The 24,860-nt window shown below is 37.7% G+C and overlaps 1 protein-coding gene across 1 annotated transcript in view; it reads left to right on the forward strand.

Annotated features, from left to right (window-relative positions):
* LOC125909575 (uncharacterized) overlaps positions 1-24,860 on the forward strand; it is a 43,437-nt gene that overhangs the window by 12,940 nt on the left and 5,637 nt on the right. Inside the window, exons 2-6 of the mRNA XM_049612903.1 lie at positions 7,776-7,897; positions 9,437-9,575; positions 13,088-13,209; positions 14,898-15,008; positions 23,066-23,172. Coding sequence (XP_049468860.1) covers positions 7,776-7,897; positions 9,437-9,575; positions 13,088-13,209; positions 14,898-15,008; positions 23,066-23,172 — 601 coding nt within the window. The remainder of the gene's footprint in view (positions 1-7,775; positions 7,898-9,436; positions 9,576-13,087; positions 13,210-14,897; positions 15,009-23,065; positions 23,173-24,860) is intronic.

The following is a 24,860-nucleotide window of genomic DNA, read 5'->3' on the forward strand; positions in this document are numbered from 1 at the left end:
TACTTGTTGAGGGCTGATTTGTGTCCCAGTATGTGATCTATTCTGGAGAATGTTCCATGTGCACTCAAGAAGAGTGTGTATTCTGCCGCTTTTGAATGAAATGTTCTGAATATATCTGTTAAGTCCATCCAGTCTGGTGTGTCATTCAAAGCCATTGTTTCCTTGCTGATTTTGTTTTGATGATCTGTCCATTGCTGTAAGTGGGGTGTTGAAGACCCCTACTATTAAGGTATTATCAATGAGTTTCTTTATGTTTGTGATTAATTGATTTATGTATTTGGGTATTCCACATTGGGAGCATATATATTAACAATTTTTAGATCTTCTTGGTGTATAGACCCCCTTAATTATGATATAATGCCCTTCTTCACCCTTTGTTACAGTCTTCATTTTCAAATCTAGTTTGTCTGATATAAGTACAGTAGCATGATAGATGGTTCTCTGTCCCCTTTCTTTCAATCTGCAGGTGTCTTTAGGTCTAAAATGAGTCTCTTATAAGCAACATACAGATGGGTCTTGTTTTGTTATCCATTCTGATGCACTGTCTTTTGATTGGAGCATTCAGTCCATTTACATTTAGAGTGAGTACTGAAAGATAGGAATTTAGTACCATTGTGTTGCCTGTAGAGTTGGTGTTTCTGGTGATGTTCTCTGGTCCTTTTTAATCTTTGTTGCTTTTGGTCTTTTTTGTTTTGTTGTGTCTTTTCTCCAAAGAGTCCCCCTTAAAATTTCTTGCAGGGCTGGTTTAGTGCTCATAAACTCCTTTAGTTTTTGTGTGTCTGGAAAACTCTCTCTTTGTATTTTGAATGACAGCCTTGCTGGATAAAGAATTCTTGGCTGCATATTTTCCCGATTCAACACATTGAATATATCCTGCCACTCCTTTCTGGTCTGTCAAGTTTCTCTGGATAGGTCTGCTGCGTTCCTGCTCTGTCTTCCCTTACAGGTTAAAGACTTTTTTTTTCTGTTCTTTGTATAAAAATTGATTTTCCATCATATCCTAGATATTTTGGATATCATGCCAGGATCATTTTGATTATATCTCAGATATTTTGGATGTTATGCTAAGACTTTTGTTCCTATTCAAATTTTTTTATCAATAGGCGGTTTGTTGTCTTGCTTAGTTCTAACCTGTTGGTTCTGGCCTGCTTTTGTGGGCTGTGTCTCTGATAACAATTTGGTTTTCAGTGTCCTTGCAGTGTTTTCAACTTTGCCTTGTTCTCTAGCACTGTTGCAGTTCTTGTTCAATCTATGCTGGTGTCACCTGCATGGGGAAACACATTGGGCTGCCCTGTCTTGCTGAGCTGCCTTCCAATAGTGAGAATAGGAGACAAGCAATTCAGGACCTTGTTTGCTTTCCACCACTGAGCAGATGGCTAAGAGGTGCCAGACCTGGGTTTTTTTATGCCCCTGGGTAGAGGGTCTGAAGACTGGACAGTCTGCTGCTGGCCCAGGTGTGGAGTGGGGATTAGGGTTCCTCAGTAGGTCTCTGTTGTTTGTCCCCTTTACCAGTCTTTGGCAAGAGATAACACACTTTTCTTAATACTTTTTTTTTTCCTCCTATGCCTGTTAGTGGTTCTGGTATTGGTTTCTCTGGTACCTAGTCCAAGCTACATGGAAGATGAAAAGAAAATCCAGGGAGCTCACTGCAGTGACTGTTCTTAAGTCCTAAGACCCCTAGACAGTTCACCTTCTTTCTAGCTTTCCAATTCCTATTTTATAATTGCCTGTTGAATTATTTCCAGGGTATTTAGTTGTAGTTAGAGGGGAGGAACAAAGGAAAGTGAGGAAAGTTGCCATCTTGTCTGGGACCAGAAGTCCCCCCTCAATAAATTTTCAAAATTTCAGTAGGGACTTCAGAGTAATACATGATATGAATGAATAATAGGTTATATATATATGTGTGTGTGTGTGTGTGTGTGTGTATAAAACCTTGTATTTATGCATTGTAAGTCATTAGATGTAAGAATATGGATAAGTTAAGGCTAGAGGTCGAAGGTCAGAATTCATGGAGAGGTGCCTGGAGGGCTCAGGTCATGATCTCGCGGTTTGCGGGTTCCAGTCCCATGTTGGGGACTCACGCTCCCTCACTCACACCCTGTCTCCCTCCCTCCCTCCCTCCCTCTCTCTCTCTCTCTCTCTCAAAAAATAAATGTTAAAAAAAAATTTTAATAAAAAAAGAAACAATTCATGGACACGAAATAATTTGGACAGGCCCTTATTGCAAAAAGCTAGGTCATGCAGTTGAAAGGAACAGTATGAATGGGAAGGACTATGGAAAACAACTGGGGAGATTTGCCTCTTTTGTTTTTGAAAGATAGAGTATGAGCAGTGTAGAGGCAGAGAGAAAGGGAGACACAGAGTCCAAAGCAGGCTCCAGGCTCTGAGCTGTAAGCACAGAGCAGGACGGCAAGGCCAGAACTTGTAAACTGCGAGATCATGACCTAAGCTGAAGTTGGACACTCAACTAAGCCACCCAGGCACCCCAAGATTTGCCTGTCTTGAGCAGAAATTATGTTAGGGGTAATAAGGATAGAAAATAGGATGGTTAGACTCTTGATATAGAGGGTCTTAAATATCTAGTATAAGATTTGATAAGTTGAAAAGTAGAAAGACATCCAAAAATTGTAAGGGAAGCAAGTGATATGAAAGTGAGGTTTGAGTGAGATTAGTTTAAAATATATGTACAAGGTATGTTATAGTAGGGGAACCAAGATCAAGGGGCTAGTCATGAGTTTGTCCTAGTATCTAAGTGTGAAGTGATGACTGTGGCTGAGGTGGTTGGAGTGGGAATAAAGAGGAAGTAGGTTTTACAAGCAAAAAAGGCAGGACTTGATACTGACCAGGTATAAAAAGTGGGGCTTGATTCGTAGACTATCAGTTTTGGTGACTTCTGTTTACTCATATATTTAGTTAAATATAGGTAGGAAATTTTTAAAGAATTAATGTTGCCCTTTAGAGCAACTTTTCTTTCTCCACTCCCTTCCCACCTACATGTGTAATTTGAGAAAAACTTTACTGTCAAGCAACTAACACCTTTCTTTAATCTTTTTCCAAGCATAATACTGTTACCACACATTCTGAAATAGCTATTATACATGTTAAAAGATGTCAGCCTCACCAGTAATTAAGGAAATGCAAATTAAAACAACAAAGTTTGTATGGTAATATTTACTGCTGCAGGGTTTAATGAAACACATATTCTTTTCTGTTAAAGTAAATTGGTGTTATCTTTCAAGAAAGAAATTTGACAATATGTAGCAAGAGCCTTTAAAATGTTTTAAGTACTTCTAGTTCTAACCATTTACAATAAGCAAATAATCAGAAATGCAAGAGAAGATGAATGCCAAAATGTCAGTTGCAGTGTCCTTAATTTTTCACAGTTAGAGCTATATCTAAATGTGCATTAGAAGTGAATGGTTAAATACATACACAATGGTGGAATATTGCACAGCCTTTAGAAATGATGGTTTAAGGAATTCCACTTTAATAACAGAGTAAATAGTTAACGATATAACATGAAGTTCAGATTTACACACTTCAGTAATATCATATCATGCTTTTTTAACCTGTCTTATAGCCATTATTAGGGCAAAAATGTTTTGCTCTTCCTTTCATAAGTTATTTGCCAACCACTACAGATATTAAGACTAATTTTAGCCTTCTTGCACTAAAAATTTCCGTAGTGCTCAATAATATTAGCTATAAGTATTGAACCTCTTAAAAACTTTCTTCCTGGAAAAATATACATATTTATGTATACAACCGAACATACAGCTTTAGGCCCTTTAAGGACCACATAAGTCCCGTATGTAGATCCTCTTTAGGGCCACACTGAAGAATTACTGCTTGGGGCCCCTGGGTGGCTCGGTCAGTTAAAGTCTGACTCTCAGTTTTGGCTCAGGTCAGGATCTCAGTTCATGAGTTCAAGCCCCACATCAGGCTCCATGCTGGCAGCACAGAGCCTGCTTGGGATGCTGTCTCTCTCCCTGTCTCTGCCCTTCCCCTGCTTGTGCGCTCTCTCTCTCTCTCTCTCTCTCTCTCTCTCTCTGTCTCTCTCTCTCTCTCTCTCAAAACAAATAAACTTAAAAAAAAAAAAAGGAATCATTGCTGTAACTGAAAAAAATCTCTCTTTACCCTTGAATGTGGTTGAATCAGAGTTTGTTCAGGGTAAGAGGTGCCAGTTCTCTTTTTCACTTGGTATCCTTGGTATTGGGGTTAAACAAATGCAGTCTTCATTCATAACTACCTTTTTTAAATGACTGAATTTAATACACCTTTTCATAGTATCTCTCAACTGGTAATGCTCACATTAATTGAAGTATTGACTCTCAAATAAGCATACTTCACCAGAGAGACAGCTGGAAATCGATTGTGATGGCTTAGAATTTGCAGCCATTCCCATCTGTCATTGTTCCAGCTTCCTTGATCTTTACATATGACTGTTGAAGACACTCTTTGGCCTCCACTGCCACCATCGCTTCCAAATTTATTAATCACCCAGTAGCAGTAGTAACCAGGGCCCTAGACGCCACAATGTGATAGAAGAAGAGAATAAACGAAGGTAGCCATGGATTAGAGAACTAGATTGGCAATGTGAGTTCCAAGGCTATATTTAAAGGGTTTTGTTGAACAAGTCCAGAAGACAGCAAGCAGATGGCAAAAGATATGGCTGCCACATCATATGGAGAACTGGTCAGAGGTGGGGAGAAGAGAAGATTATGGTAGTGATAGGAGAACTGTTACTAGCCAGCTGCCTTCTTTGCTATGATGTAGTAATTAAGAGTTCAGACTAAGCCCTGCATTTAAACCCCAACTCCACCTTTTGGCCAGTATGACCGAGGCAAGTAACTGAACCTCTGACCTCGTATTTTCGTTGTTTTTGTTACAAAATAGAAATAATCATAGTTACCACCTATAGGATTTTTAGGATTAAATGATAGTGTGTGAAAAGCACCAAGTCTAGCATGCCTCAAGTGTTCATTCAGTAAATGTTGTATAGCGTTAAAGGTGATGATTCCTCTCAGAAAAAATGAGTTAATGTTATAGAGAGTCAGATTCTGGCTCAGCATGAGGAAGGAATTCTGTCCCTGAATATGTTCAAGCAAAGACTAAACAACTATCGTGTGTGTGTGTGTCTGTGTGTCTGTGTGTGTCTGTGTGTGTCTGTGTGTGTCTGTGTATGCATATGTATATATCAGAGATGCATAGATGGATGGGCCATTTGGTAATAGGTCATAGTCTAAGTTCCTTTTTCACTGTAAGACTTGTTTTTAATTTATTTTGAGAGAGAGAAGCATGCAGGTACATGAGCAGGGAAAGGGCAGAGAGAGGGAGAAAGGGAGAGCGAGAAAATCCTCAACAGGCTCCATGACTCGGGGCTCAGTCTCACGAGCCGCAATCAACAGTCAGACACTTAACTGACTGAACCACCCAGGAGTCCCTGGGCTGCCTTTTATAAGGCACATGAAAACTATGTTTTATTAATATGGTTGCTTATGTTACAGAATTAAATCCAAAGAAGTTGGGATAGGGAATATCTTAGTTTAACATAATGAGACTTTTTTTGGCTTTTCTAGTGATACCATTTACAAATTGAGAGAACCTGCTAAGGATCACTGGTGGGAGTGATATTATTAGAATTAATGTGAGTCATAGAGACTCCCAGACAGTGTTCTATCTATGGAGGGAAGGAAGCTAAGCAGATGTTAGATATTAATTAACACCTTGAGAAAACTTAGATTTTACAAATACAATTAAAAAGGCCAATTTTTTGAAAAACACATATCAGATGCTGTTTAAGTTCCACCTAAAAGAGTTTGGAATGAATTTTAATAGTATTTTTGTTTCTCTATAATTTTATGTTTTGTCTCCTTCTAGAAATAACTTTAAGCAACAGCTTAGAACATTATGCTAGATAGGTGAGGAAAGAAAAAAAGCTCAAAGACCTTCTCACATCAGTTCAGCAAACTGAATCTTTGTATTACTGTTGCTCAGTGAGAAGTTATGCAGAGAAAGATCCTTTGTGTGTAAGGCACCGAATAATACAGTGAAAAAGAAGAGTATCTTTATTTAGAAGCAGAAAACCTCCGCTTATTTCCTTATGCTGCCATTGGCCTGCTTTGTAACTTTTAATTGTTATTAGTGACAGGATAATAGCATTCTGAACCAACACAAGAATTATTTTTTTGTTTAAGAACAAATCATGAGCTTACTTACAAACAGCCCACAATTCAGGGTCAGGGAATGTGGAGACAGATGACATTAACCTTCAGGATCTCCGTGTTTTTCTTCTACAGCTATTTTGAAACAGACCCTTTGGCATGCTTTTACTCTAGTAAGAGTTCAGTATAAGAAAGTCTTTTAAGAGAAAGGTAAAATATTTTCACTAGTAGTACTTTCCAGTCTACATTTGGCATCCCAAGTGGTAGCTAACTTTATGAGTATTTTACTTTCAGATAAGTCACATTCTATTTAAAATTATATATGAGCTGCTTGGAAATAATACTTTTTTAGAACCAGAAAATATTAAACATGCCTAAAAGTAGAAACAACTGAACAATAAACACCCCTTTTATACCCTCACCTAGATTCATCAGCTGTCAATCTCTTAACTAGACCTTCCCCATCTTTATTGCTACACATACTCTCCCTTACCTCATCTACCCCTCCACTTTTTGCCAGATCATCCAGAAGTAGGCCATAGCCATCAGAAATATTTTCTTTTGGGGCATCTGGGTGGCTCAGTTGGTTGAGTGTCTGACATCGGCTCAGATCATGATCTTGAGGTTCATGAGTTTGAGCCCTGCATCGGGCTTACTGCTGTCAGCACAGAGCCCTCTTCGGATCCTCTCTCCCTCCCTCTCTCTCTCTCTCCCTCTCAAAAAAGAAATATGCTTTTTTTTTTTTTAAGTAAGCTCTACACCCCAACAAGGGACTCAAACTCATGACCACAAGATCAAGATTTGCATGTTCCACCAACTGAGCCAGCCACGCATCCCCAGAAATACAGTTTTAATGATAATTTTACCTGCTGCTCAAATGCAGCAGAGCATCATGGTCATTGTTAAGTTTATTACATAGTTGGTGTCAGCCATTAGTGCTTATTATCTTAAGGCTTAGGTACATTTTGTTGGAGGCAGGGATACTCAGTTTAGTTATCTTCTTAGCAGTCTCTGTGATGCCTCCTACACTAAGATCTGTATGGTCTGAGAAGGAATATTTAACCACTTGCTGGTGAGTTTAAGACCCTAAAAAACTAATGGCAGTGCTATTTCCGAGTAAAAATAGTTTAAATACTACATATTATTCATGTGTTTACTTATTTTAATGTTTATTTTTAAGAGACAGAGAGAGCACAAGCAGGGGAGGGGCAGAGAGAGACACAGAATTCTTAGCAGGCTTAAGGCTCTGAGCTGTCAGCACAGAGCCTAATGCACGGCTCTAACTCATGGACCAAGAGATAATGACCTGAGCTGAAGTCAGACTCTTAACCAACTGAGCTACCCAGGTGCCCTTAAAATGTTATATATATTTTAAATTCCTTTGTTCTTCTTGAACAGGCTGAAATAGTTAAGTTTTGTATTTTCAAACAATTTGGGAAAAAGAAAAATTCACTATTTGAAATGGAACGTTTATTAGAATTTGAATATTTCATTGGTTAGAAGGCTTATTTATTGTTACAAATTGATGCTTTCTGATGGAAAATATGTCCATTGTATTTACTTAGGTATGACCAAAACCATAAAAGATATTTCTTTTTTTTTTTTCCCCAGGAGATTTTGATGAGTTCACTCAAGATAATAATGACATTATGTTGAAAAACATAGCAGAAGACCTTCGGAATTGCTTACCTCTAGAAACCATGCTTTCCTCAGAACATCTAGCGCTCCAAAAAGTAAATACATTAAATTAATTTACTTTCAGTGCTATTTGAGGATACTCCTATTCTTCCCTAATCCCACAGCCTCTCTGGTCTAATTAGTCCTGAATTCTGCTTTAAACAGTATTTCATTTGGTTCTTCAGCTGTGTCCCTAATTCTTTTGAGTCTGTAACCCTCTGGCTCCCATTCATGCCAAGCACTTAACCCATCCCCACCCCCCCACAGAACAAGGCCCAACCATAATCTGGTCCTGCCTACATCATTGTCCTGGTTTTCTGTTTCCTGTTCCATTTCCCTCACTTTTATCAAAGGTGAAATTCATCTTTTTGTTTCCTTCTCCTGCTTTTGCACTGTACAATTTTTGCTTATCCAGTTCCTTTATTCCTAAAATAAGTCCCATTTTTCTTATCCAGACAACCCCCTCATTCAAGTCCCTTCAGATCTCAACTCTTATGGGGTACATATGCTAGGAATATTGTTTCCTAAAGCAAAGCTAATAATAATCCTTCTCCCACTAATCTGAAAACAGCAACTCTCTATGTGGTTTTTTAGCATGCAAATTCCTAAGCAGAAGAACTAAATCCCATAAATTTTTGATAGTGCTGTGCACATTGTGAACACTTAGCAAATCTTAGTAAACATCCAGTCATTCAGAGTGGATTCTCAAAGGTGGAAAGTAATGAATAGTGTAAAAACTGAGAGAGTATTTGTAATATAGTTTGGATGTTATTAATAAGGCAGTCCTGTATCAGTGGCATGATATACCAAAATATATGAAACAAGGAAAAAGTATATTCATTGCCTGTAATCATTGACCCATAATCCCTTATTCTAACAAATGATTTTTATCTTCCTTTGTTTCTTTCTGGTCCTTGTGTATGTTCATACATTTTACACACGTATAACAGATTCATGTATGTGTAGGTATAGATATAATTTTGTAGGTCTCTAAGTAAATAGGTTGATTCTTTATTATAGTTAAGGTAAAAAGAATCAGACATTTTTTCTTTGTAGCCACTTGCTATTATATCATGTTTTGCTAGTATTAATAAAGGGCTATTAATTGTCAGCAAGAAATTTTACTAACATCTTTATTATTTGAAAACTTTGTCTCTGGGCTAAGATTACTTGCTAAGTATTTTGATGGGTAGTCACTGACATGTAGGACTCAGAAGAACGTGGTATTAGTTTTAGTTTCAATTCTTTCTTATGGTCGTTTTCTTTGGAGAAATCTGAGTATCAGTTTCTTTGTCTGTAAAATATACTACTTAGGATGGACAGGATGGTCTCAAAATACTCCTTTAACTCAAATTTTATATATTTCTCATGGCCATGTTTTACATCATTTTGCATCAACTTAAAAGTTTCTAATTGTCTCAAATAAAATGAAAGAAGAACAGGGTTGCTCTTCAATAAGTGAAACTTGTCTTTCTGTGCCTTGTTGTTGCTCTCAGATTTTTAGCATATGAACCACTGATGTTTTGCCTTATTTAGCAATAAAAAGAGACTCCTTTGTACTTTGTTTCTTTTGAAGTTCTTCTTCTCTCCACCAGATACAGCAGCAGCCAGAACCCACAGTTCACGTTGATGCATTCCTTTATGATGAAGACTTTATTGATTCATTATGTGAGGAAGGAAAAATGAGCAGAAACTACTGTATGGTGTGTGGCTCACACCAGACTGCACCTTTAGGTAGGCATTCAACTATGCAAACCTGATGATTTTGTGTCTTTTCTTTACATTTCATGAGAATACAAATTCTTTTTTTTAATTAATTTTATTTTAAGTTTATTTATTTTTGAGAGAGCACCTGCGAGCAGGGGTGGGTCAGAGGGAGAGAGAGAATCCCAAGCAGGCTTCACACTGTCAGCACAGAGCCTGATGTGGGGCTTGATCCCACCAACTGTGAGACCATGACCTGAGCCGAATCAAGAATCAGACGCTTAATCAACTAAGCCACCCAGTTGCCCAAGTATGCAAACTCTTGACCAAGGCATTCAATGGTTTTTGAAAGGAAAAGGCCAACCTCCAACGTAGCCATTAGCAATTATTAAGGTTTAGGGAGGCGAAATAGAAATCTTACCCAGGAAAGTTAGGCCACTTTATGCCTCCAGGGAGGATCTCTCTGCTTTTCACAGAAGTGACTTTTCAGGTCCAGAAACTAATCAGAAATAACTGAGTACAGGGAAACCAACTTATACTTTCCAAACTCACAAGAAATTCATAGATAAACCATAATGTTAATTCATTTACAATGAGAACTATAACTGCAGGGGGGCTGAAATGTTCTTATAAAAGCATCTACTTGAGAAGTCAGATAGGGGCACCTGGGTGGCTCAGTTGGTTGGGCGTCCAAATTCGGCTAAGGTCATGATATCACAGTTCACGAGTTTCAGCCCCACGTCGGGCTCTGTGCTGACAGCTCAAAGCCTGGAGCCTCCTTCGAGTTCTATGTCTCCCTCTCTCTCTCTCTCTCTGTCTCTTCCTTGCGCTCTCTCTGTCTCTCTCTCTCCCTCAGAAATAAACAAACGTTAAAAAAAAAAAAGATAGTAACCAGATATTGTTGGATGGGCATGGATTCAGAGGACAGAGATAGATATCTTGGGAGCACCTGGGTGTCACAGTTGATTAAGCATTCAACTTTGACTCAGGTCATGATCTCACCGTTCATGAGTTCGAGCCCCTCATGGGGCTCTGTGCTGACAGCTCAGAGCCTGGAGCCTGCTTTGGATTCTGTCTCCCCTTGTGTCTCTCTGTCTCTCTCTCTGTCTCTCTCTCTGTCTCTCTCTCTCTCTCTCTCTCTCAAATGTAAATAAACATTTTAAAAAAATTTTAGGGGCACCTGGGTGGCTCAATTGATCAAGTGTCCAACTTCAGCTCAAGTCATGATCTTATGGTTCATGGGTTCAAGCCCTGCATTGGGCTCTGTGCTGACAGCTCAGAGCCTGGACCCTGCTTTGGATTCTGTGTCTCCCTCTCACTCTCTGCCCCTTCCCCACTCACATTCTCTCTCTCTCTCAAAAATAAACATCAAAAAAAACTTTTTTTTTTTTATTTTTTCTTAAAAAGATGATCTTGAGAAAGAGTTTATTCAGGCCATGATTTGACCTAGTGAAACATCTCCAGTCCATAAGAGAGTACAGCTCTAGTGACAGAAAGTCTCTTGCCTCTCTGCCCCTAAGATGCAACACTTACGTCTCAAATGGGAAGCTAGACTAACCCCATGCTGCTAATATGCTAACTCTTCTGTTAATATACTCTTTGTTCAAATTGGATATGATCATCTAGGCTGTTGCTTTAGACATGCTATTTCAATCTTCCTGGTCACTTAGATTTAGTTATTGCTTATAGTGGCCTACCCCTCCAGGTAAGTAATCTTGTGTTGATATTACTGATCTCAGATAATATCATTGTCAAAAGTTGACTACTACCAAATTTGTAATGTGCTGCTAATACAAATATATTGTATCTATATTATAATGGGGAATTAAACTTCCCTGATTTACTTAAGATTCTATTTTTAGATAGTACTCACAATTTCCATTTGAGATAGTTAAAATTCAAGAATAGAAAAGGACTTGGATAAGAACCATAAAAGGAAAACTAAAAAGTGAATTACAACTATAATACCGTATCAGATCTGATTTGCAGAAGTCTAAAGAAGAGATATGTTTGACACATAGAAATTTGAAAATTACAAAGCATTTTGTGGGAAAATACATGCATTTTCCCATAGAAATCAGGTTGTAAATAGTGACTAGGTGTACAGGCCAGCCCATATAACTACAGTGAATCTGAAAAAACTATCATCTTGTGGAACTCTCCTATGAAAAGGGGCTTGTCTAGCTGTAAGACACTAATAATGACTCTGTAACCCAAGGCAGAAGCACTAATGTTACAAAGAGGGTAGTGAGGATGAGGATTCTAGGCAGAAAAGGATAGTAGTGGTCAAACGCTTTATTTTCTTCCAAGGGATTAGCCTGCCTGCTTCCCATTTTCTTTGCCACCATCTATTACTTACAGCCAAAGTATCTCCCCTTCCTACCATTATATTATGTAGAACATAATATAGTAAGTCTTTAAAAAATATACTCAGGCTCTTCCAGATACTTGATTACACAAACAATGGAGTGAGATGAGCTAGGAGGCTTGTAGCAGTTAAAAAATTGTAGCAATTAAACTCAGAAATAAAAATAATTTATGGGAATATCTTCGCCTCCCCTCATACCAGCCTCCTCCTGCACTCCAGAACACATTTTAGGTTGGTCAGGGCTGCCACACTGCACAACTCCAGAGATGGTCATTCATTTGATAGTGTGTGTTCTATGCAGTAGTGTGTGGCTGTTCTGTGGTTGCTCTGGGATAAGGGGAGAAAGCCAGATGGTATGGGAGTTAGGAAGCATCCCACAGAATAAGAGTCCTAGGGAAAAGAAGGGAAAAACCAAGGACAAGGAAGTGAGGGGCACAGGGTTAGGGACAGGTTGCTAAGTAGCTGTTCCCTAAATGTCAGAGACTTCATGTTTATTCTTCTCTAATACAGCTCAGAGTGAATGAGTACAAAATTATCACATTAATTTTTTCTAAATAACCTCTGAATGGCCTTTGTTGATGAAGAGAAAAACATGAAATATGCTTTATAGGGGCACCTGGGTGGCTCAATCTATTGGGCATCCAACTTCAGCTCAGATCATAATCTCACCATTTGTGAGTTCGCACCCCACATCGGGCTCTGTGCTGACAGCTCAGAGCCTGGAGCCTGCTTCAGATTCTGTGTCTCCATCTCTCTCTGCCCCTCCCTTCCTCCTTCCCTCTTTCTTTCTCTCTCTCTCTCTCTCTCTCAAAAATAAACACTTTAAAAAATTACAAAAGAGGGGTACCTGGGTGGTTCAGTCGGTTAAGCGTCCAACTTTGGCTCAGGTCATGATCTCACAGTTCGTGAGTTCAAGCTCCTCATCAGGCTTTGTGCTGACAGCTCAGAGCCTGGAGCCTGCTTCGAATTCTGTGTCTCCCTCTCTCTCTGCTCTTCCCCTGCTCATGCTTTGTCTCTCTCTCCCCTTCAAAAATAATTAAAACATTAAAAAATAACAGTAAAAAAAAGAAAAAAGAAATACGCTTTATAAATATGGTTAAAAGAATTAGAAATACAGAAGAGAATGTTTAATACCCAAGTACAATTTGATGTTTATTCTGTTCTAATTCTCCAGGATTTATTTCTCATTCCTTCTCCCTCATGGAATTGAAGTTTATTTATCATCATGTCCTCCCTGATCTGTCGGGAAAGGTCTTGGTTGACGTTGGCTCCAGGCTTGGCACAGTCCTTTATGGGGTAAAGTCCAGCTTGTGGACACACTCAACATTTGGAAAATACTTTCTTCTCCTGCTAGCGACAATTTTGCCTGCCACCATCCAAGGTGACAGCTTGGCTTTATTTATTAGAGTAACAGAATAATGAGGTTAAAATAGTATACTGGACTTGGAATTTCAAAGGCCAGCTCTCTGATATCCTTTACTAGTTTGTCTCTGTGACACAAATGAAGGAATAGCAACAAAACAGAAGCAGGTGACCCTCATAACACTTTGCTGTTTTGCCCATCACTACTGATGGACTGAGGTTTGGTAAGAGCTTTTATTAAAACTTTTATAAAATTTACCTAACCTAGGAAATTGCATATGGCCATAACCAAGTCACTTAACACCCTGGCCTCAAGCTTCTCACCTGTAAATAAGCTAACTAAATGATATCCAAGGACACATCTTGCTCCAATTTTCTGTGATTCAAGTTTGAATGGAGACATTTGTTTCTGAAGTATCACTTCAAGGTGGCTTTTTAAAAAAAATTCAAATCACGAGTATTTCTAATGTTCTTAAATGGTTTTATCAAAAAACTTAAATGTGGTTTCTGGTTGTCATTAGCAGACTTGTTAAAACATGTGGCCAACAGCAGTAGAGACTCATACCAGAAACAGGCACCATCAGTTCCCAGCATCCGTTGCTGCTCTAATCAGAAAGTTAACTCTTTAGTGCTTAGTTTATGTTTTAGTGTTAAGACTTACATTCTATAATTAGTAATGATATCTGTAGTAGAAAATACAGATTGTCAGATGGTTTTGTTTGGAGAACATTAGAGGTTATGATTGTTTACCATATTTGCTCCACTCTTGTCCATTTTCTGATTTGTTGGAAGAGTATATAGCTGAAAGAAATCTGGCTGTGCAGGTATGTGGCAGCGTCAATAAATTTAAACATATTGTCATTTTTCTCCATATTAATATGGTTACCGATTCAACAAATTTTTGAATACCTACATGCGTTCTGTTGAACATATTCTAAAAATCCATCATGAGCTGTGAATACAAATCTGGTTTATGCATGGGTGTTAGTTGATGTAAAATGATACTCAGAATATGATTTGCCTTTCCTTCCATATTATTTTTTTTGTTATTGCAACCAAAAATGGATACGTTATAATATCTAGTCACTTCTTGATTGTTCTTGTTGACTGATTGGTCAGTTATCTTTGGCAGATTGCAGACATCAGACTGACTTCCCTAAGCCCAACAGGACACATCTCCAGCCACCTTCCTCTAGTGTCAGACTGTGCATGATTTTCCATTATATTCCCCACGGGTTAACTCCTTTCTTGATTTCCCCTGATAAAACTTTCCAAGAAATTACAGAAATAGGGTATTAAACAGAGAATCTGTATGTGATCACTTTTCTTCCAACTTTGTTGAATGCACGGTTTTATCAAGAAGAGTAAGAAGAGATCAATCTTTTAAAACATGATTGCTTTTAAATAATAGAAATTAATAAACTACAATCAAGGTCTTGATCAGTAAGAGTCTTTAAGTTCTTGAAGTTGTAAGTTTTACATACACTACAAGTTATTATTTATCTTTCATTTTATTTTTACTTTATTGAATTCCATTTTTTTTAAGTTTGATTTTTTAAATTTTAGGTAGAAATGAACTCACAGTTAATTCATTTGCATCACAGTGTCTTCATCTTTTTCAGGGTTATCTTTACAGTTCAGCACTGCAGCTATATGGAGTAGAATTGAATGGAGATTTTTGCCAGTTGCAGGAAATGGTTATTAAAAAATACCAGTTCACTGACAGAATAAAGGTACCCATTTATTTATTTATTTATTTATTTATTTATTTATGAGGGACAATTGACACAAAGTGTTACATTAGTTTCAGGTGTACAACATGGTGGTTGACAAGTCTATACATTATTCTGTGCTCACCATGAGCATAGGTACCATCTGTCCCCACACAGCACTATTACAGTACCATTGACTGTGTTTCCTAAGCTGTATTAAAGGTATCCTTTTAAATATACGTTCTGTTATAGGGGCGCCTGGGTGGTTCAGTCAGTTAAGCGTCTGACTTCGGCTTAGGTCATGATCTCGCGGTCCGTGAGTTCAAGCCCTGCGTCGGGCTCTGTGCTGACAGCTTAGAGCCTGGAGCCTGCTTCAGATTCTGTGTGTGTGTGTGTGTGTGTGTCTCTCTCTCTTTGCACTTCCCCTGCTCGCTCTCTCTCTCTCTCTCTCTCTCTCTCAAAAATAAATAAACATTAAAAATTAAATATGTATATGTATATTTCTGTTGTCTATCTTATACCATAATTTAGCCAAGTTTCTTCTGAATTGGAGTTAGAAAATCTTTTTGAATCTATTCTTGGTTGCTGTTGTGTAGAAATAGGTGGAGTTGACTTAATATTTTAAAACATTAATAAAGATGAATGTAATTATAATTATCTTCCACTCCTATTTTTCTTCCTCCCCAGTGTTATTAGAAAGTGGAATTTTTTTTCTTAATCTCTTTCATCTCCACTTTAGTACAGTTTTGGTAGCATTTTTGAACCTCTAGATGTTGGTCAGAAGTGTATTTAATTAAACTCTTATGTTGAAAGTAAGCAAAAAAATTAATGCTCTCAGTTCTTTATCTTCTTTTTCTAAGCTTTCAGGAGGCTTTGTGGATGCCACAGAATGGCAGTTCAAGGGGAATGATGCCCTGGGTTGGGCTACAACAGAAATTTTCTCTTTTTCTGGATGTAAGGGCAAAGATAACCAAAAGGGGGAAAGGTAGTTTTTTGCTTAATGCAGTAATTCTTACCCTTTGACTGACAATCTTATACTTCTAGTGGCAATGCAGGGAAATATTGAGCATCGAAGGCTCTCTGGTGTTAAGGGCAATCTGATGTTGAAAGACATCTCAGTACAATTGAGGTCTAGTCTTCCCCTTTCTTACTGAAGGAAATTTTTTCATGGTCTTCCTCCTTCCAAACTTTCTTTTTTCTCTCTCTCTCTGTCTCTTTCTCATCTTAGAAATAGACAAATGATTAAAGTAAATTTATTGTCCAGTAAAAAAATTCATGGGTTGTTCTCACTATCCCATATTTAGTGAACGAAAACACATTGCTCTTGGATAATAAGAATCACATAATTAACAGTAGTGTCGATTTAATTGGAAATTGAGATTTAAAAATTAGGACCTCTGGAGCACCTGGGTGGCTTAGTTGGTTAAGTGTCTGACGTCAGTTCAGGTCGTGATCTCATGGTTTATGAGTTCGAACCCCACATTGGGCTCTCTGCTATCAGCAGAGGCTGCTTGGGATCCTCTGCACCCTTTTCTCTCTGCCCCTCCCCCATTCACGTGCTCATTCTCTGTCAAAAATAAACATTAAAAAAAATTTTTTTAATAAGAAATAAAAATCAGGACCTCTGAGAATCATAGTTTATAAATGGACAACCAAGTACTTTATTATTATTTTTTTAAAGAAGATGATAAAGTTATATAAAACATTTACGGGGTGCCCAAGTGGCTCAGTTGGTTAAGTATCTGACTTGATTTCAGCTCAGGTCATGATTTCATTTTGTGAGGTTGAGGCCCAAATGGGGTGCTGTGCTGACCTCACAGAGCCTGCTTGGGATTCTCTCTCTCCCTGTCTCTCTCTGCCCCTCCCCTGCCCATGTGCATGCTCTCCCTCTCTCTAAATAAATGAACTTAAAAAAAAAAAAAAGCATTTATTTACATTTTAAAAGATTTTTACCCCTTACTTTTCAAAGGAGTATATGTGGATGCATGCCCATCCCACATACTTTCCCAGCTTATGGCTTCGGTGGCTATTAGTAACCCAATGGCAGAAAGCTGTTTTTATACCGTTTTATTGGCAACCTTCACAGTTTCCTTCCTTGATGCTAAAGATAATTGTTGTGTTTGAGAGGCCCTAAGATCAACAGAAAGGAATTGTAGGACTATTTTTTATAGTATCTGTTGAAATCCATCCACCCTTTAAGGCTCAGTCTCTGTGTTTTGTTTTGTTGTAGTTTGTGTTTGGTCTTTTTTGACAGGACTTTCCTCAGAAGTCTAAGAATCCTTGGTTGTCTGTTCATACTTGAAAGTGAGAAACAAAAAGGCTGGTTGAATTTCTCAGCACTTAGGTGGGGATTCTGAGCACTGTGGGCTTCACTGTTGAGTGATCTTGTTTGGGTAGTTAATTAGTTGGGGAATATCTGATAAAGTAGCTTAAGATCTTTCCTCTTGGGCTGGTCTGATTGCCCGGAGAAAACCTTTCCAGTCTCCTTACTAAATGGCAAACAACATCCTGGGGACTGAGGGATAGAGGAAAAGAATTGAGACGTGAGGGATTCACAGCATCCTGTCTGCGTTATTTCCTTACTTCCCTTGTTTTCAGTACATTAGCCTTTTTTTTCAGCTAGTCCTGATATCCCCTGACCCAGACACCTTTGCATTTTATCCTTTGCAGAGAATAAACCTCTGTTGCTGGGGCAGGGCAGAGCTGTATAGGGGTCTGGGTGCTTCTAAAACTGACTTTCAACCAAATTACCTTATTTTTAGCATTTGTCTGTACTCCTTCACCCAGAAATGCCCAGTACCACCAAATATAAGCCTTTTTAAGATTCTGTAGTATAAATCAAGGCTGGATCTTTGCTTTCTATATGTCTAGAAATATATAGAATATATGTATATTATAGATATATATGTGTTTATATATAGATACATATTTTTATTCTATATAAAATTATAGATATATGTATAGAATTATATATATAACTAAATATGTAGAATTATAGATATATATAGAATATTTAGAATTATAGATACATAATCTACTTAGAAATCAGATTTTTCTGGTCCTAAATTCCTTATTAGTTCCTCTTTTTTTCCTAACATACTAATTTTTTTTAGATTTTATTTTAAGTAATCTCTACACCCAACATGGGGCTCGAACTTACAACCCTGAGATCAAGAGTCTCATGCTCTACCAACTGAGCCGGCCAAAGCACCTCCTTAACTTGTAAATTTTATGTCTGTTGTTTGCTTTCCTATTCTCTTCATCCTTGTAGGTATACATCTTCTTTTCTAAAAACCCTATATTTTTATTATAATGGGGTTTCAGGAAAGTACTAGAGTACATGCCATGTGTCTTACGCACTTTATGAAAAGACCCATTGATTTAAATTCTTCCCTTTCTTTTAGGCTAAAGGTGAATTTTCCTTTATTCATATCTTGCTTATTCCTTTGATAGGATTTAGAGTTACCAGCATAGCTGTTTCATCCCATTACTAGATTATAAAGTATTTGAGTATAGATATTGTATCTCATTCATCATGTTATATCTCCTTGCATAGTATCTCATATATAGGAGGTGTCCATTAAAAATTGGTTAAATTGATTTTGGTTGCCTTGTGGCCTTTGCCTTGTTAGCATTCCAGTTTGTCCAGAGCCATTTTGAGGGGTTGCCCTGGGACCTCTATTGGTTGCCATAATTAATTGATCCACCATATTTTTTTACCCTATCTGTGGGATGAGGTGTGAGAGAGTGAACAGAGATAGGAAAGAAAAAGAGGAAACTATATGAGAGCTATACTATATCCATAGGTTAATTTGCATACCTATTTCACATCTCAGCAACATGTTTAGAAAGTTTAAAGTGAGGGGCGCCTGGGTGGCTCAGTCGGTTAAGCGTCCGACTTCGGCTCAGGTCACGATCTCGCGGTCCGGGAGTTTGAGCCCCGCGTCAGGCTCTGGGCTGATGGCTCAGAGCCTGGAGCCTGCTTCCGATTCTGTGTCTCCCTCTCTCTCTGCCCCTCCCCCGTTCATGCTCTGTCTCTCTCTGTCTCAAAAATAAATAAACGTTAAAAAAAAAAAATTAAAAAAAAAAAAAAAGAAAGTTTAAAGTGAGGGGAGCTTGGGTGGCTCGGTCAGTTGGGTGTCAGACTTTGGCTCTGGTCATGATCTCACAGTTCATGGGTTCGAGCCCCACATCGGGCTCTGTGCTGACAGCTCAGAGCCTAGAGCCTGTTTCAAATTCTGTACCTCCCTCTCTCTTGCCCTTCCCCCACTCATGTTCTGACTCTCAGAAATAAACGTTCAAAAAAAATTTTTTTTTAAGAAATTTTAAAGTGAGTGTTTTCTAAGTGTGTTCAGGAACAACATGTCAAAGGTGTGGTTCAGAGACTATAGACCCACTTAATTTAAATTATTTTAGTATTTTTACTACTTAAAGAATAAAATATGTTAAGAATCAGGGGTGCCTGGGTGACTCAGATGATTAAGCATCTGAATTGATTTTGGCTCAGGTCGGGATTTCACAGTTCAGCTGGGTATCTGACTTCGGCTCAGGTCATGATCTCTCGGTTAATGGGTTTGAGCCTTGTGTCAGGCTCTGTACTAACAACACGGAGCCTGCTTGGGATTCTCTCTCCCTCTCTCTGCCCCTCCCCTGCTCATGCTCGCTCTAAATAAATAAATAAACAAACAAACAAATAAATAAATAAATAAATAAAACTTAAAAATAAAATTTTTTTAATATGTTAAGAATCAGACTCTACAACATTCTGAACACTATTTATTTGTAAGACCAAAGAACTCATATGATACAAAATAGTTTAACTTTTTCTCTTCTTTTTAAAATGAAAAGAGGTTTGTTCTGGGGCATCTGGGTGGCTCAGTTGGTTAAGCCTCTGACTTCAACTCGGGTCATGATCTCACAGTTCGTGAGTTCAAGCCCTGAGACGGGCTCTGTGCTGACAGCCTGGAGCCTGGAGCCCACTTCCAGTTCTGTGTCTCCCTCTCTATCTGCCCCTTCACTGATCACACTCTGTCTCTCTCTCTCTCCAAAATAAATAAACATTAAAAAAAAAATTTTTTTTTAAAGAAAAGAGGTTTGTTTTGCTCTTCAGAAAATAGATGTTTTCTCTTGTTATCTTTCCTGTGCTCTGTAAGATTTGTTGATTCTGGTCTAGTTTAATTTTTTGAGGTATATAGTTTTTATTTTTTATTATTAAGTTTTTTGTTCTAATTCCAGTATAGTTAACATACAGTGTTATATTAGTTTCAAGTGTACAATATAATAATTCAACAATTCTATACATTACTCTGCGCTCATCATGATAAGTGTACTCTTTAATCCCCATCACCTATTTCACCCATCCTCCCACCCACCTCCCCTCTGCTGACCATCAGTTCTCTAAGGTTAAGATTCCATTTTTTACTTTGTCTCTCTCTTTTTTCCCTTTATTTGTTTTCATAAATTCCACACTTGAGTGAAATCATATGGTATTTGTCCTTCTCTGACTTATTTCACTTAGCATTATACTCTCTAGCTCCGTCCATCTTATTGCAAATGGCAAATTTCATTCTTTTTTATGACTGACTAATATTCCATTGTGTGTGTGTGTGTGTGTGTGCACGTGTGTATGTGTGTGTACATATATATGTATATATATGTACACACACATACATATACCACCCCTTCTTTATCCATTCATCTGTTGGTGGACACTGGGACTGCTGCCATAATTTGGGTATTGTAAAGAATGTTGCAGTAAACATAGGGGTGCATGTATCCCTTTGAATTAGTGCTTTTATATGTTTTCAGTAACTACCCAGTACTGCGAGTAATGGGTCATACAGTAGTCCTATTTTTACCTTTTTGAGGAACCTCCATACTGTCTTCCACAGTGGCTGCCTCAGTTTGCACTCCCACCAGTAGTGCATGAAGGTTTCTTTTTCTCTACATCTTTGTCAACATTTGTTGTTTCTTGTGTTTTTTATTTTAGTCATTCTGACAGATGTGAAGTGATATCTCATTGTAGTTCTGATTTACATTTCCCTGATGATGAGTAATGTTGAGCATCTTTTCATGTGTCTGTTGGCCATCTATACGTCTTCTTTGGAGAAATGTCTCTTCATGTCTTCTGCCCATTTAATTGGATTATTTGGTTTTTTGGTGTTCAGTCTTATATGTTCTTCATAGATTTTGGATGCTAACCCTTTATCAGATATGTCATTTGCAAATATCGTTTCCCATTCAGGAGTTTGTCATTTAGTTTTGTTGATTGTTTCCTTTGCTATACAGAAGCTTTTCATTTTGATATAGTCCCAATAGTTTATTTTTGCTTTTGTTTCCCTTGCCTTGGGAGATCTATCTAGAAAGATGTTGCTATAGCCAGTGTCAGAGAAATTATTACCTGTACTCTCTTCTAGGATTTTTATGGTTTCGGGTCTCACCTTTAGGTCTTTACTCCATTTTGAGTTTATTTCTGCATATGGTGTAAGAAAGGGGTTCAGTTTCATACTTTTTTTTTTTTTTTTTTAATTTTTTTTCAACGTTTTTTATTTATTTTTGGGACAGAGAGAGACAGAGCACGAACGGGGGAGGGGCAGAGAGAGAGGGAGACACAGAATCGGAAACAGGCTCCAGGCTCCGAGCCATCGGCCCAGAGCCTGACGCGGGGCTCAAACTCCCGGACCGCGAGATCGTGACCTGGCTGAAGTCGGACGCTTAACCGACTGCGCCACCCAGGCGCCCCCAGTTTCATACTTTTGCATGTAGCTGTACAGTTTCCCAACACCATTTGTTAAAGACACTGTCTTTTTCTTGTTGCATATTCTTGCCTCTTTTGTCAAAGATTAATTGACCACATAGTTGTGGATTTATTTCTGGGTTTTCTGTTCTGTTCATTGATTTAGGTGTCTATATTTGTGCCAGAACCATACTGTTTTGATCACTCCAACTTTGTAATACAACTTGAAGTCTAGAATTGTGTTATCTCCCGTTTTGTTTTTCTTTTTCAAGTTTGCTTTGGCCATTTAGGATCCTTTGTGATTCGATACAAAATTTAGGATTGTTTGTTCTAGTTCTGTGAAAATTGCTGTTGGTGTTTTGATAGGGATTCCATTAAGTCTTGCTTTGAGTAGTATAGATATTTTAACAATATTTGTTCTTCCAGCCCATGAACATGAAATGTCTTTCCATTTCTTTGTGTCATCTTGAATTTCTTTCATCAGTGTTTGTTTTCAAAGTACAGGTCTTTAACCTCCTTGAATAAATTTATTCCTAGGTATTCTATTGTTTGGGGTATGAGGCATATAGTTAAAAAAATTTTTTTAATTTTTTTTTAGTGTTGATTTATTTTTGTGAGAGAGAAACAGAGTGCAAGCAGGGGAGGAGCAGAGAAGGGGGAGACACAGAATCTGAAGCAGACTTCAGGCTCTGAGCTGTCAGCACAGAACCTGAGCCGAAGTCGGACACCCAACTGACTGAGCCACCCAGGTGCCCCTAGGCATATAGTTTTTAAATAAATTATCTTGTTAGCTTTTTTAGATAAATAATATATCAAGTAAATTTTAGATGAAAAGTTAGACAAAGCCAATAAGCATATTAACATTTTACAATGTATCAATTACTTTTATTGTTTTTATATGATCCCATTTGATTCTGTGAATCGTAATAGATATATTCCAATTTATTTATGAGGATACTGACTGCCTAAGTATACAAACTCCACTGATGATGGAGCCAGAATTTGACCCTAGGGCCTTTGACTCTTAACAGTTAATGATATAATCATAGTGAGAAAAAGCTCTGAACTGGAGATTAAAAGACTATAATTATATGAATAAATTTTATATATGTATATATGTATAAATAAATCCATCTAAAACAAATTTTCACAAGTTTATGGTTTTCATTAGATATCAAGTATCTCCCCTAGACATTACTATTAAATATACTGTTCTTTCTCCCATTTTAAGTCGGTTAACTTCTCATATTGCCTCAACAACATCATTGAACCAATAAATATTTCTTCTTTGGTTATATGATACGGTATCTTTGTTTTCTTAAATGAACTCATTCTTCTTTAGGTGCTTCATGCAGACATCTGTACCCAAGGTTCACTTCTGCAAAATGCTGATGTTATTATAATGAATAACGTCTTCGAATATTTTCTTGATGAGGCAGAACAGGCCAGGTATGTTATTTATTCAAGCAAGAATCTGTTAAACTATATTCAGCAAAGTATGAAAAGGGGTTAGTGGGGCGCTTGGCTGGCTCAGTCAATCAGGCAACTCTTAATGTTGGGGTTATGAGTTCAAGCCCTACATTGGGTGTAGAGATTACTTAAATAAATGCATATTTTTTTAAAAAAATAAAGGATTGATAAAGTAGAAATACTTTCATATTAAACTATTTTTTAAAACAACCTCAACAAGATTATATTAACAAGGAAATGCATTATGTATAAAATAAAAATAAACTTTGATTGTCTAACTTTGTAGAATATCACATCTAATTTGCAGGGGGGAGGGTATATATAAAATTATATCATGACTCAAGCACCTGCTTAGCAATCACAGATGTAATAAAATATCTATTCCCAGTGGGCGTTTATACTTACTCTTTTCTGTTTTATTTTCTTTGAAAAAACATCTCATGTGCTATTCTATCACAAAATGATGGGAATTAATTTTTGTGAGTATAAAGCAAGATATAAGAATATTCACCAAAATAGTGCTTAATTATCAAACTAAAAATATTTTTAAGGTGGTAATAGTTGGTTCCTAGAGTTATTCCACTCTTCAGGTAATGGAAAAATCAGCAAATCTGTTACCACTTTTTTGACTTCTCTGCCACAGTTTGATGTTTTTTTGATCCATCAGGACCAGTAGGTTCCTCTAATTGGAAAATTCCTATGGTCCATAGTCTGAGACACTGATTTTTCTGGCTAGTTAGGATTGCTGGCTTTTTATTTATCATAATGGCATATGTGTACTCTAGATGCAGGAAAGCTCCTTTCTATATGTATGAAAGGGAATTATACAAATGTTTGGATTAGTGTACCAATAAGGTTTCTACTGCAGAGAAATAAAAAGGCATATAGTTACAGACCATAAATAGTTATTACTAAGTGGACTCTCAAATGGCTAAACCTCTTCATCCTGCCACCCTTTTACCTTTTACCTTCACCCTGCCCCCAACTTTCTCCCTCCCTCCCTCTCTCTCTCTCTCTCTCTCTCTCTCTCTCTCTCACACACACACACACACACACACACACAAATACATATATCCAGAGGGTTGATGGGGTGTGGGAGGGAGGGGAAAATGGGTGACAGGCATTGAGGAGGGCACCTGTTGGGATGAGCACTGGGAGCACTGGGTGTTGTATAGAAACCAATTTGACAATAAATTTCATATTAAAAAATATATACATATATCCATACCCATTACTAGTAGGTTAAGGTCACTATGAAATTAACAATTTAAATATTTTAAAAAGAAACTAGTTCAGGGGCGCCTGGGTGGCTCAATGATTAAGCATCCTACTCTTGATTTCAGCTCAGGTTATGATCTCATGGTTCGTGGGATCGTCAGGCTCCGTGCCAGTTGTGGAGCCTGCTTGGGATTCTCTCTCTCCTTCTCTATCTGCCCCTCCCCTGCTCACATTCTCCTCTTTCAAAATAAATAAGTAAACATTAAAAAAAGAAAGAAAGAAACTAGTTCAACAGAAAGCTAATCATATAGTCAAAGCTCAGCCACTTTGGTGACAATTTTTGGTCACAGGCCAGAAACACAACATGAGCAAAGTTGTTTTAATAATGGTGCTTTCTTTAAACTTAATTTCCAGTGGACAAAGTATGATTAGCTCTTTACCTTTTTAAG

Source organism: Panthera uncia (genome assembly GCF_023721935.1).
Source record: "Panthera uncia isolate 11264 chromosome B3 unlocalized genomic scaffold, Puncia_PCG_1.0 HiC_scaffold_1, whole genome shotgun sequence".
NCBI classification, from domain to species: Eukaryota; Metazoa; Chordata; class Mammalia; order Carnivora; family Felidae; genus Panthera; species Panthera uncia.